General features: G+C 48.1%; 2 protein-coding genes across 2 annotated transcripts; one reads left to right on the forward strand and one right to left on the reverse strand.

Annotated features, from left to right (window-relative positions):
- The first annotated feature begins 6608 nt into the window (after positions 1–6608).
- On the forward strand, positions 6609–7268 carry TMEM125 (transmembrane protein 125). The gene has a single exon (XM_006839654.1). The coding sequence runs from the start codon at positions 6609–6611 to the stop codon at positions 7266–7268; it is 660 nt and encodes a 219-aa protein (XP_006839717.1).
- Positions 7269–12805: 5537 nt separating this feature from the next.
- LOC102830674 (chromosome unknown open reading frame, human C1orf210) lies at positions 12806–13294 on the reverse strand. Its single transcript, XM_006839655.1, has 2 exons — positions 13276–13294; positions 12806–13128 (listed from the first exon to the last, which is right to left on the reverse strand). Exons 1-2 carry the CDS (start codon positions 13292–13294, stop codon positions 12806–12808), a joined length of 342 nt encoding a protein of 113 aa, XP_006839718.1.
- Between the last annotated feature and the right edge of the window lie 259 nt (positions 13295–13553).

Consider the following 13553-nt stretch of genomic DNA (forward strand, 5'->3'; position numbering starts at 1 on the left):
AATATTGAAAGATTTTCTCAGAAGACAAATGGCGATCATGGGGGCTTATTCGGAAGAAGTTTTAAGAAAATTGAAAACTGCATTGGTGTTAAAATGGCCAGGAAAATTGTGCCAAGGAATTCTACCCCCACCCCCCATTCCCCCAAGGGTAGCAAGGGCTGTCCTAGGAGAATTTCCCTGGGAAACCTTACCCCATCCATCCCACAACCCTGATTTTGCCCCTTCAGACTTCTTTTTGTTTCTAAACTTAAACATCAATGCAAAGGAACATGATTTGAGCCCCCTCAAGACTGCCAAAACTGATGTGTTTGCCACGATGTAAGAGCTCCAAATTCTTTGGTGAAAGATTAGAGAGATGGAAACAGTCTTTGGAAGTGTATAGGCCTAGATGATAGATATGTTGAGGCTTCACATTTTGATATTTTTGTTTAATAAAGATTTCTATGACTTTGTAGCAATACTGTTTTACTTACCCTCTTAAGTATTTGCTGAATTAATTGTTGTTGTGAAGTGCTGTTGAGTCGGTTCCAACCCATAGCGACCCTGTATAGGGTTTCCAGAGAGCAGCTAGTGAGCTTGAACTATATTATTTAATTCCTACACAAACTATACAGAGCTCTATTCTGGCTTTCTGCTCTGCTGGATAGGTCAAGATTACAAGTGGTTATAATCAGCTGGCTCCTAACCAAAAGATGAGCAGTTCAAACTCACCCTGGTGGGAGAAAGATGAGGCTGGCTGCTTCCATAAATGTTCCCAGCCTGGGAGACCATCTGGTGTAGTTCTCCTCTGTCCTCCAGGGATATGAATCAACTCAGCAACAACAGGTTTGGTTTGATGACAGTCACATTACATAGACTAAGTAATACTGTCACCATTTAACAAATGAGGCCGAGGCACAGAGAAGTTAAGCAATTTTTCTAAGGTTACAGAGCTAGAGCTGGGACATGAACCTTCAAGATCCATCTAGCTCCAAGACTACTATTCTGTCCACTATTCATTCATTCATTCATTCAATAGCACCTACTATATGCCAGGAGTCCTGGTGTGGCACTGCGGATTAATGCGCTGGACCACAGTCAGTTTGAACTGCAAGTTTGGTGGTTCAAGCTCACCAGAGACTCTAAAATACTGTTTTCCTAAACACCTAGAATGTAAACTTCATGAAGATATTTATATCTGTTTCATTGTTGTGTCCCCAGCTCCTAGAATAGGCCTGGCATATAGTTGTTGTTGTTGTTAAGTGCTTTTGAGTTGGTCACAACCCATAGAGACCCTGTATAGGACTTCTGAGGAGCGGCTGGTGAGCTTGAACCACCGACCTTGCAGTTCAAACTGGCATTGCAGTCCAGCGCATTAACCCACAGCGCCACATCAGGACTCCACATAGCATGTTAACCAGTGATGAAATATAAAGGAATAAAGTAAATAAAAGAAACAAGGACCAAGGACAGGAAGATGGGTTGTATTGGGAAGCATCACCATTTTAGGGTGCCTGGAAACGTCTCACTGAGAAGTTGACATTTGAGTATATTCCTGAAGGAAAAGGAGAGAAGGAGCCTCACATGCCAGGCAAGAGTGAGAGTGAAGAATGAAGCAGGAGGGATGAAGTTAGAGAAGGTCTTGAAGATCATTCATTGGAGGACTTTGGCTGTTTCTAAGTGAAGCAGGCCACTGAAGGGACCTTACCTGTAGCATTGTCTACTCTACCTTGTAACAGCATCACTCTGGCTCTTAGGAGATGGGGTTGTGGGGGCCCTATGCCTCACTGTCCTCCCCTCATGACTCCCACCATCCTCCTCACACATACACACACATCACTGTCTAATGGACCTGAAGGCAGCTCAGAGTTATGCCTTCTGGCCTTCATTACCACCCAGTTGAACTACCCAACAGACCTGCTTTGAGGACAGAGTCCAAGAGTTCTGAGGAGCCTTTCCACTTTAACTCCAAAGTATTTGATAAGACTCAGAACTAGAACAAAGACTCACATAGTCAATATTTAACATGAGTAAGTTTTGTCTCCCCTCACCAAAAAAAAGTTCTCTTCAAACCGTAAGGGAAGAGCCAAGGGAAGGCATAGGGCAGGCTGAGGCTGGACTCTCCCTTAGTTCCAGGAGATTAAATAAATCTCAGACAAATGGGAAAAGAAGACACAGCCACACTCCACTGAATACAGGGGACACTTTTATAATGTCTTGCCAGCGTGGAAGGATGAGTGTCTGCACCCTCACCTCACGGTCCTCCAGATTCCGGTTTGCCCCATAGTGGTCAGGCTATCTCGCTTTTTCTTAAAGGGGAGAACCACAGTCCTATCGATCATTTGAAATGTAGGTAGTCAGAACTGAGACTAGCTAGAAGTACAAAACTCACAGTAAATTATCAAAACCTTGTACAAAAATAAAAGGCTGTAAAATACTGTGTCTCCTTGATTTGTGTATTAAATGAAAATATTTAAAGTTTAATAAAATATAAATATATTCATTTCACCTGTCTTTTACTTTGTTAAATTGGCTGTTGTTGTTAAATTGTGCCGTCGAGTCGGTTCTAACCCATAGCAACCCAGTACAGGGTTTCTGAGGAGCAGCTGGTGAGCTTGAACTGCCGATCTTGTGGTTCAAACCAACTTCGCAGTCCAGCGCATTAGTGGACAGCTCTGACGTAGAGTCCTGACTAGCCCTTAACATGTCCACAGAGCAAAGAGAAGCACAGGAAGGTCAAGCTGATGCTGGTAAGATAACTTTGGTTTTCTTTTTCTCATCTAATTCATTCATACTGAAGGAGAGAAGTAAGAGGTATTAAAAGGAACCCAGTTTGGGAGATGGTAACAGCCTGCTACCATTCACCCATCCACCCACCCAGTCCCGTAACCAATCCAGAGTATTAAATGGTGCTAGGGTTCGTTTACCTGAAGCAGAGCTCTGGCTCTGTCCCCAGACCTGTTATACTTCCAAACCCTCTATGGGTCCCTATTCCAGGCCACATGCTTCATCATAGCATTCAAGGCCCTGTACAACTGAGCTAAACTTGTCTTTTCAAGTTCAGCTCACAAGCGCCTTGCGGACACACCTGTCACAGTTTATTTAATCAGTCATTCAACAAAGGGTTATTGATTGATTGTCCTGTACCAAGCAAGGTGCTGGCTACTGAAGTCACAGTGATTAACAAAACACACTCTACCTGTTGGGAACCACACATCTAGTGGGGGTGGCAGATCAGTAAGCAAGGGTAACTGCACATATTGCAGAAAGTACAATTGTGTAAAAAACACACTATATGGTGCACTATAGATACACTTAAGTCAGCCTGGAAGTCCGGAAGGGCTTCCTGGGAGAGGTGACATTTTAGTTGAAAAATGCAAGTTGGTCAGACTGGGGTTGAAGAAATGGTAAATATCCCTGGCAGGAGAACTCTGAGTTCAAAATTCAGAAGAGTAAGGCAGATGACATTCTTTCTGATTGGAAGACAGGGGCCAGTGGCAAATCACTGACCTGGTGTGTTTGGCAGCCCCATGGGGATTGTCTGAGCCTTGTAAAGGCATGCCACATTGATATGAAAAGAACAGAAAGTGTTTTAAGCAAGGGAACTCTAGTTTTCCCCCATGAAAGGCCTCTATTTCCCAGTTCTCTCAATTTCCACTTCCCCCTTCCCCATCAATGGCCAAACAGGATGCAGACAAGTGGGGCAGGCTTACCAGCCAGGCTTTTGAGGCTTTGATTGAAAGAAAATGAACCCAGGGTGTGTGAACGCTTTACCTAGGGGAAAGGGTCAAATGATGCACTACTGGGCTAGTTTTGGGTGTGAACTAATATTGGGATTTGGAGCTGAGTCTAAATTTGGGGATTGAGTTGGGTTTGGAGGACTGGATTCAGGAATGGAAGCCAAAGTTGGGGGTGAGGGTGAGGAGTTTAAGACTTAAATCTGGAATTTGGAAGTGGGGTTGGCATAAGGAGTTGGAGCTGAAGTTTCAAGACAGATTAAGGGTTGGAATTTGGAGCTGAGGCTGGAATTTTATTTGGAAAAGGCATAGAGGCTACATTCCTGGTGTGGCGCTGTAGAATTAGCACTGGACTGCAAGCTACAAGGTCGGCAATTCAAACCCACCAGCTGCTCCTCAGAAACCCTATACAGGGTGGCTATAAATTGGAACTGACTATACAACAATAGAGGATGGGATTGGAATTGAAGGTTCAAGATTGGAGTTGGGATGAGGGGTAGGGGCTGGAATTGAAGCTATTGAAACCCTAATTGTAGTTAGGGCTTGAAATGGCAGTTGGGTATGGGGGTTGGAGGTAAGGTTAGAACTTAGGCTTGGAGCTGGGGCCCTGGCTCTGAGGCAGGCAGACGGCATTCCTCCAGCTGCCCAGATCTGGGAATTGTGTTCTGAGCCCCATCAACAGGTGACAGAAGCCCCTCCCATACCAGGAATGCCTCTACCCAGCAGAAGGAGCAGTGCCACGTAAGCCAATCGGCTCAGGCCCGGTCCAGGAAACACCACCTGTTGGTACCCCTCCCCCTAGGCTCACCTGCGTGCAGGTTAGGCAGGTGGAACGTCTCCCAAGACGTGGAGCTGGAACGCCCCACCCGCTCTGCCTGCTCAGATCGGATCCTGCGCGTCCGGGCTTCTCGTGAGTACCCCATAACCCCCCCCCACCACCACCACCACCACCTTCGCCCCTACCTTCCCCACTAGTCCTTCTACCCCTCCCCCAGACTGGTCTCGCTGCCCCAGCACTTTCAGACTGCGAAATCACAGCCCAGGGGAATGCTGGGACTGTCTCCGGGGCCCCTCCCACAGCCTCTCCCTCTCGTCCCTCGGGGGCATCTGAACTTGACCCCGCCCAACTTGTGTAAGACAGCCCCTATGGTGGAGTTTTGGAGGTCGGTTGTCAACCGGGGTGTAGCCTGTTTACGGCCAAGCAGTCCTGTTCCTAGAATGATCTAGCGCCTGCGTCCCGTGTATAAATCAGGAGTCCTGGTCTGAATTGGAGGGAGGGACGTCTATTTCTTAAGAGAGTGTGTGTTGAGCATCTGTGCGGCTCTAGGTCCCTTTGGGAATTCTGAAATGAAAATGTCCAATGACTCAGCCCTACCCCTCAAGATAAATGTTATTGTCTTCGTTTTTCAGATAAGGAGACTGAGGCTTTAGGAAGTAAACTAATCAGGCTTCTCTGACCCTTCCCCCAGCCCCTCCTCTTCACTCCCAGCCCACACCCCAGCACTAACCACAGGGAACCTGACCTGCCGCTTTTGTCAGTCTCCAGCTTTCAAAGGGGGCTCCTTGAGGGCCCGGACCTTGTCAGCTTTGTTTTTGATGTGAGTCATGAAGATGGTCTCCAGGGGCCTGTTAAATGAATAACCATTGTTAAGCCCTCACCCAAGTTCCCACTGATGCTAAGGACTTCGCTTGAAATCCAGAGCCCTGCTCTGTTCTTTGCACTACTTTGGAGAAATTGTGGAAGAAGATACGATGGTAAGGAAGAGTGGGAAAAGAGGAGACCAGTGAGAAAATGGAGGGGGGCGGGGTGGGGAAGCAGGAACATTAGAGATGAAAGCAGGGAAGGAAGGGAGAAGTGTTGAGAAGTGAGCTCCTCAGGACTTGGGTTATGTAGATACAGCAGAGGGTGAAGGAAGTGTCCTGTGTAATCTGCTCCCAGATTTCTGACTTGGGTAGATGAGAGGGTGGGGAGGCTACTACTGAAGTGACCCACAGAGGAGAAGCAGGTTTGGTGTAGATGGCAAGCTTGGGTGGGAACCTGTTGCTTCAGAAGGTGACTAGACTATGGGACATCAAGGTGATGATCAACCTTATGGGTCTGGAGCTCAGGAGAAAGAGCCAGGTTCTAAAGTAATTTGAGGCCCATCTGGTTTGCTTCTGTTGCTGTAGTGTGGTTGTGAGAGCAGATGGGATGTTAGGGGAAGGGTAGGGGCCAGATCCAAACCCACAGTAACTTGAGTAACAAGTAACCCACAGAAGAGGAGAGAGAAGACTCAAGGGACAGACTGTGGCTCTAGAAGAGTTAAGTCATAAGCCCCTGTCCCTCCCCACTGCTTTCTTTCCCCACCCCACCCCCAGGAGCCAGTGGTGACAGCTGAGGCCATGTGAGTCTAGTCCTGAATGAGGCTTTATCTCTAACTCTTCATCCATCGTCCACTGTCTACCGTGGCACCAGCTCCCTCGGCCAGCCGGGATGGGACAGGCATCTGAGAGAACTGGAGTAAGAGAGGTCAGGGTCCGGGCAGGGGGGATTCCCTGGGGGGATGTGGGAGAGTGAGGTGCCTCATTGGGTACGAAGGTTTTCTGGGTTCATTGAAGAAGCAGTGTTGGGATGAGAGCTTCCCCAGGGAGGATTGTAGGAGACACTGGGGGGAGATGGAGAGGGGTGGGTTCTCAAGGTTCCCAGGAATGAACATGAGGGACTGAGGGATGGTATGGTGACAACTGTGATTCCCTCCTGCAGGTAATGGTGACCATTTCTGGGACTGTGAGAAGAACAGAACTCTGGGCCTCTAGCTGCCAAGCAGGTGGTGGGGGCACCAGGCCATGAGCCACAGCCTCTAGTCTCTGACTCTGACTGACCCTCTGCCCTGACCCCTGCCAGACCTAGCCATGCCTGAAAGAGAGGCTCAAGCCCCAGTAGGCCGGGGGCTGCCCTCGGACGTACTGGCAGAGCAGGTGGAGCTGTGGTGGTCCCAGCAGCCACGGCGCTCGGCTCTTTGCTTTGCTGTGGCCGTGGTCCTGGTGGCAGGCTGTGGGGCCGGTGGTGTGGCCCTGTTCTCCTCTACCAGCAGCCGCTCGGGTGAGTGGAGGCTAGCATCAGGGACAGTGCTTTGTCTGCTGGCCCTGCTGGTGCTGGTGAAGCAACTGATGAGCTCAGCTGTGCAGGATATGAACTGCGTGCGTCAGCTGCATCACGTGGCCCTGCTGCGCAGCGGTGGAGGTGCCGATGCCCTCGTGGTTCTGCTCAGTGGCCTTGTGTTGCTGGTCACTGGGCTGACGTTAGCAGGGCTGGCTGCTGCTCCCACCCCCACCCAGCCATTAGCCACCATGCTATCAGTGGGCATTGCTCTGGCTGCCTCAGGCTCACTCTTGCTGCTAGGCTTGCTGCTGTATCAGGTAGGTGTGAGTGGACACTGCCCTTCCATCCCAGCGACCGCTCCCTCCACCCACAGTGGTCAGGGTGGCAGCAGCAGCGTCTTCAGCATCTCAGGACAACTGTCTACTGGCCAGCGTCACGAGACCACCTCCAGCATCGCCAGCCTCATCTGACAGAGACAAGCCAGAGTCCTCCTGCCCAGCGACCTGCCTCAGCAGCCACACAACAGTTGGAGTGTGAATGATTGTGTGAGTGAGTATGACAGAGAACATGAGCTTATGTGGAAGTCTCTGTGTCCCTAGCACTGTCAGGCCTGTGGACTTGTGTGAGTGCATGACTAAAGAGCTGTGTGTAACCTCCACACTATGGGAATCTGAAAGTGGGGCTCCTTGGAATGGGGTTCTTGTGTCTGTTTGACTGTCAAAGTCTGCCTGTCTGTGCCTGGGGTCTCTGCACAGAGAAATAGCTGGGATTCATGAAGATTTTTGACCCTTATTTTCAATACCCCTCAAACACACTAGTGACTTACTGCCCTACTACAAAGACTGCCCCAGTGACCCTTCTTTGAAGAAGGTAGTTATAGCAAAGTACCAAGAACATTGACTCTGGAATGTAACAAAGTCAAGAACATTGACTCTGAATTAGAAGCACTCCCCTCCATCACTTACCAGTTGGAGGACTGTGGGAAGTGACTTAACGTCTCTGGGCCTCAGTTCCTGAAGGGTCATGGTCATGGTGATCTTTTGTGAGCATTAAATGAGATCATATTTGGGAGAAGTGGGCATATGGCAGATGTTCAATAAAAATGGCAGCTGCTATTGTTATTCATATTGTTATTGTCATTATTTCACAACCCTCACCTCTGAGACCCTTTCCTCCCTCACACCCCTTCCAAAGTTCTCTTAGCTCGGGCTTATAAAGCGTGCCTTGAAGTTCTCCTCAATCAGGTCTGTGGTTTCGCTTCTTGAGTAACAAGGAGCTGGGAGGAAGATGGGGTGACGGAATGCTCAGTGGGTTTCAGGTCCCAGGGAAAAGAGCATTCAGGGTGGGGGACTCAAGTCCTTCACATTTGTTCATGAACTGGCCCAAGAGGAGCCACTAAGTACTGTGGTTTTATCAGCTGGCATCTAAAAATTATCTCTCCCTTCAGTTGTGTTCCCTTTGGCTGCTTGGGACGCTTAAGGTGTTGGTTGTTAAGTGCCATCAAGTCGGTTCCGACTCATAGCAACCTGCAACTTCTTACCCAACCTTTGAAACCAGAATGTCATGGGTTTATGTGGTCACTGCACCAGCTAACACAGTTCTGGGCTCCTGGGCATGGGAGAGGTGTTTGAAACCCCCTTGGGCTGTAAGAGTCACTTCCTGCTTGGAGTCGGCACTGAAAGGGATCTCCCCTTCTATAATATGGGAGTAGTAGTAAAGTCCCACTAGAAGCAGCACTCAAGAGTACTGACTACCATTTCATCACTTCCTGTCCTGAAAGGTATAGATGACAAATCTCCATGAAGAATACCAAGAGAGGCAGGGAAATGAGATATGGCTCCTAAAAAATATTAAACATAGGACTACAGAGGCTCTGACAAGAGAAAATTGCTTTCAGATGACAAGATCAAGAAAGTCAACTGAAGAAAATGCCAAATTGGTGGTTGAGGGGAATGAAATTGCAAACTGAGGGTTAAAGTGACTTGAAGGTCTTCCTGAACTGATGAGAGAGTATAGGGCCTGCTCAAGAACATCTGGTCCAACATAAACCTCTCCCCAGGGCATTTCATGGGCACCTCAAACTTCACATAGTCAAAATTAAATCCCTCTCCCCTGGATCTCCCAACAGCTCCTTTGTCTTATCTGGGGGTGCCACCATTCACCCAAGCACCTAGGCTAAACACCTCAGAGTGATCTGGGTCTGCACCCTACCTCTTCACCCTGTGTCCAATAATCAAATTACCAACTCCTGCTGAGTTCTCACATAAATATTTGTTGAATCCATTCCACAGCCTGGAATGGTGCTGTAGGATCAGCACTGGACTGCGAACCACAAGTTTGGCAGTTCAAACCCACCAGCTGCTCTTCGGAAGAGACTCAACAGCACTTAACACCACCACCACCTAGACAGGACTTTCTGTATATTTGCCTGGGTTGTAAAGCAATCTCCTTACTATTTTCTCTACTTCAGCTTCACACCCTACACTTTCTCACACAAACACACACACACAGCCCCAACCCCCAACCACATACACACACTTCTGCCAGAGTGATCATCCTAAAATGCTAATGTACCTTAAAATCCTTTTGAGGATTCCCACCTCTTTCAGGACAAAATCAAGACTCTCTAACATGATTTGTTCTCTGGCTCCACAAAGCACCATGAGCTAAACACACTGTAAACTCTCCAATTTCCATTGCTTCTCCTAGCCTTTTGTTGTTTTCTTGGCCTCCTTTTCAAGACCCAATTCACTGGGCAGCCACAGTCTCTGGCAAATCTTATCTCTTCCCCTAAACTAGTGAGTTTCCCCTTCTCTACACCCATAGAACCCTCAATGGGGACATCAATCTGCAATGATTTCTCTATGTGCCCACCTCCTTAACCAGGTGATGAGTGTTCTCAGCAGGGTTTGGTCTTACTCATCTGTGTATCTCTAGTTCCCAAGATGGGCCTGACACAGTGTTTTGTTGGATTAGCTAATGAGTGGATGGACAGATGAAGGATGCTGACTTGGTTGGATGGCAGTGTGCACGCAAGGAACAAGGAGAAGCCCACCTATAATTGGTAAGGGTAAGGAAGTTGACCCACTGTCTACTGTTGAGCTAGGATCTTTCCCTCCTGAGGTTCCATGCTCATCTTCTGGAAATCCCGACTCTTCCTAGGTTCTCAAGAGGGGTCTATCATTAACACCAACTCCTAGGCCTCTAGAGGATCACAGATGCCTCTCTATCCTGTAATATGGGGAGAAATCCCTTTTACTTTTGACTGACATAGAAGTCTTTCACAATATCTCTTTTAAGAAACTAGGGAAAACAAAACACAGAGGCCTAGACTTGATGACACTTAACAACAACAACAATGTATGAGACACTCTGGTAGGCAGTAGGTTAAGCATTGGGCTCCTAACCTCCATGGGAGAAAGAGGAGACTGTCTACTTCCATAAAGATTTAGGGTCTTAGAAACCTTAAGGAACAGTTCTATGGTGTCCTACAGGGTTGCTCTGAGTCCGAATCAACTTAACATCAGTGAGTTAATAGTCATCTGAGGAAGATGCCACTGGTAAATAACTTGCTCGCTGATCAATAACTTGCCTCACATCATGAAGCTCGTAAGTGGCAGAGCTGGGATTTGAATCCAGTCTGTGTTCTCAGCTCACTTGACTACTCTGCCGTGTGGTTTATAGAAAATTCATGTCTATGGTTTGTGTAAAGACCTGTATCTGGCCTTCACACAAGGACAAGGGATGTGGCCTTCCTTGTCTTCAGGAAGCTACCTTGTCCTCCACTGTTAGGTCTGGGGAAGAGCTCCAAGGTCAGAGTCAATGGTGGCAGCTGCTGAGGAGAGGAGGAGGGATGCAGACAGGCTGTTGCTGGCTGGGACCCAGGACCTAGAGTCAGAGGGCAGAACAGCAGAGATCTGCTGAGTACAGCATCCCTGGTCTTTTGAGACTGTAGGACCAGATCATGCTCTTTCTTTGGGCCTGTGACTGGTTATGTTGGGCACAGTGGCAATAGGCTCCCTCCCAGGACCCTGCCTCCAAGGGTCTCAGGATTTCAGGGCCCTGCTCAGCCAGGCTTGCCACCTAACACCCAAATCTGAGATGAAGCCCTACTTGGATGCCAAGACACAGAGCTCACACTTCATCGTGAGGCAGTTGAGGCTCATCTGTGCACTTTTTTGGCAGCAGTGGAGTGATATGATCATTCTGGCTGATGTACAGATAAGGACTGATGTGCAGAGAGACTGAAGGCTCTCTTCATTGCTGCTTTTCCCCCACACTTCCACTCACCAGTAGACCAATGTGGTCGCCAGCAAACTTAAATGCATGCTTGTGTGTTTCCTTTGAGTTGCAGGGAACTTGGAGCGGGGTGGGGGTTGGGAGGGTTGTCCTGAAGAGACTTGAATGCTTGCCTTGATGGTTCTCCAGCAAAGAACTTGCTTGTTCTTGTAGTAGCCAATCAGACTGCATTTTTGTTGTTGTTTTTTTCCCTGCTGGTCTTTTCTTTTAAGAAGTATTTTCTGTTCCTCTAGCTGTTCTAGGCTGGTCTGCTTGTCCTTTCAAGTAGGAATGTGCCACCTCAGAAAGTTCTGGATGGGGCTCAGAATTCCACGTAAGGTCTTATATACTACAAAGTCTCCGCAAGAAGCCTATTTCAATGGGCAAGTTCTAGAACTCCTTTTAGGTATTCCAGTCAGGTATAGGCTGAAGACGGGCTTACAAGCTTTCTGTAATTATGTTTCCCAATACTCCTCCTTTCTATCCCCCTCAAGTATCTATTTTACAATAGTAGGCAAGGGAAACCAATATTGATAAGATAGTCAAGCATCTTAACATTATTTCCCCTCTTTTATCCATTCAGACTATGCCTTGATCCCTGTATCACATAGCCCTGTTGTTCCAAGGTTGAGCATACATCACTATTAACCTCTGTCCCATGTAGCCCATACAAACCTATGTTCGGTCAAAGATTCTTGATAAAGTCTGCCACACTTAACCCCACTTGCTCACCTTCCATTCATTCACTTCTCAACCCACAGAAATTCAGCATATTAAACAAGGATTTATTTAGTATCCACCTTGTATGAGAATCTGAGGATACAGAGTAAGACTCAGTCCCTGGCCTCAGAGAGCTCACAGTCTAGCAATGGGGGCAGGCATAGAAAGTGGTAAGTACAAATTGTAAGAAAAAAATCATCTAAAACGTGGCAAGGGCACTAGTTGAGAAATGCACCAGATGTCCTAAGAGAGAGGTGTCCTGGAAGATGGAACGATCTGAGTCCAGTCTCCCACTATGAGTGCAGCAGAACATTTATATGCACAACTGTCACTTCAGGGAAAATACAAGTGACGTTCTGGGTGTTTTTTTCCAAAATGAAAATAAATGTATTAATCCTTATGAAAAAGAATGTAATATAACAATTTTGATTACCTACTTTATTGGATTGGGGGTGGTAAATTCAATAAGAAACTTGGCACGGGTTTTTAACTGCTAAAATGTAACCATCTGGGCATAATTTGAAATGCTGGCAGAAAGGCCGGCCACATGGGATCAACTGACTGGGATTTTTCATTGCTGTCAGAGGATCTGTCAGGAGAAGAAGGGAAGGGAAGTCTAGGTAGGGGAACAGCATGCACAAAGGTGCATGGGAAAGCAGCCTGGTCGGGGGGAAGAGTAGAAAACATTTAGTTAAGCCAAGAGTAAAATAAGGAAAGGCAAGAAAGAAAACCAAGAGGCCTGGTCACAAAAGGCCTTACTCCTGGGCCTCATATCCAGGCCCTTGTTGGCTTTATCCTGAGAAGAGCAGAGAGCTATTGAGGGTCACTGAGCAGGAGAGGGTTTCTGTCACGTTGGTGGCCAGTGTGGAGGATGGATTGGACAGGGGTGAGGGATAGGCAGTGTCCTTCCCTGTTCAACCCTTAGACCCTAGCCACCGCTGTCCCTGAGACTCACAACTCCCATGAAGTACCCACTATCCTTAAGCTCTCAGACCTGGGGAAAGGGGCCTCAGAGAGAGAAGTGATCTCTGCTGCCTCCTGGCCCCAGCCCACCACCCCCAGGCTGAATGTAATTGTCCTCGATGAAGCCATCATCATCTTCATCTTCACCCACTTCTGGGCAGTTCCTCTTCCCTGTCTTAGGCAGTGGTCGGTGCTGGTAACTGGCATGGTATTGGCGGCACAGGTGGCATTTGGCAGCAAGTGCAATGAGGAGAGAGAGGACCACAGCCCCCAACACAACCCCTACCAGCACAGGCCATGCCCGGCCACCAGTGCTGGGTCCAAGTGATGTGGCTGATACTGTGATGAGGTCTGAGGGCCCAATGGTGGCTGCAGAAAAAGGAACCGCATTATGGGTGGGGTCCCAGACAGTGCTCCCAGGGGGAACTGAGAGGTGTGGGGTCAGGGTCCTCTCCCAGCCCCAGAATCTAAGGGGAACCCACCCTCCTCCTCTCCCACTCTCCCATTGGCACTTACTTTGGTTTGTCTTATTCATGGAGAGGCCTGGAGACACAGGTGACCCTCGGCCTATGCCAGAAATAGTCCTGACTCCAAGGAGATCTCCAGATGTCAGACAGCCCCAGGGCACTGAGTCCTGGGAAATGCATGTGTGTCTAAGTGTCATGGATAGCCACAAGGCACACATTCCAGGTCACACTGTCACATTAGTGGCATTATAAGAACCCTGGACACTGGACAACAGAGCCATAACCAGCTGTCCACAGAAGAGAAACAAGCTGAGTACACAGAAATCA

The sequence above is a fragment of the Chrysochloris asiatica genome, unplaced genomic scaffold (genome assembly GCF_000296735.1).
Source record: "Chrysochloris asiatica unplaced genomic scaffold, ChrAsi1.0 scaffold00026, whole genome shotgun sequence".
Classification (NCBI taxonomy): Eukaryota; Metazoa; Chordata; class Mammalia; order Afrosoricida; family Chrysochloridae; genus Chrysochloris; species Chrysochloris asiatica.

Coding starts and splice junctions, on each gene's coding strand:
- TMEM125 (XM_006839654.1), top strand. CDS start 6,609: ATGCCTGAAAGAGAGGCTCAAGCCCCAGTAGGCCGGGGGCTGCCCTCG.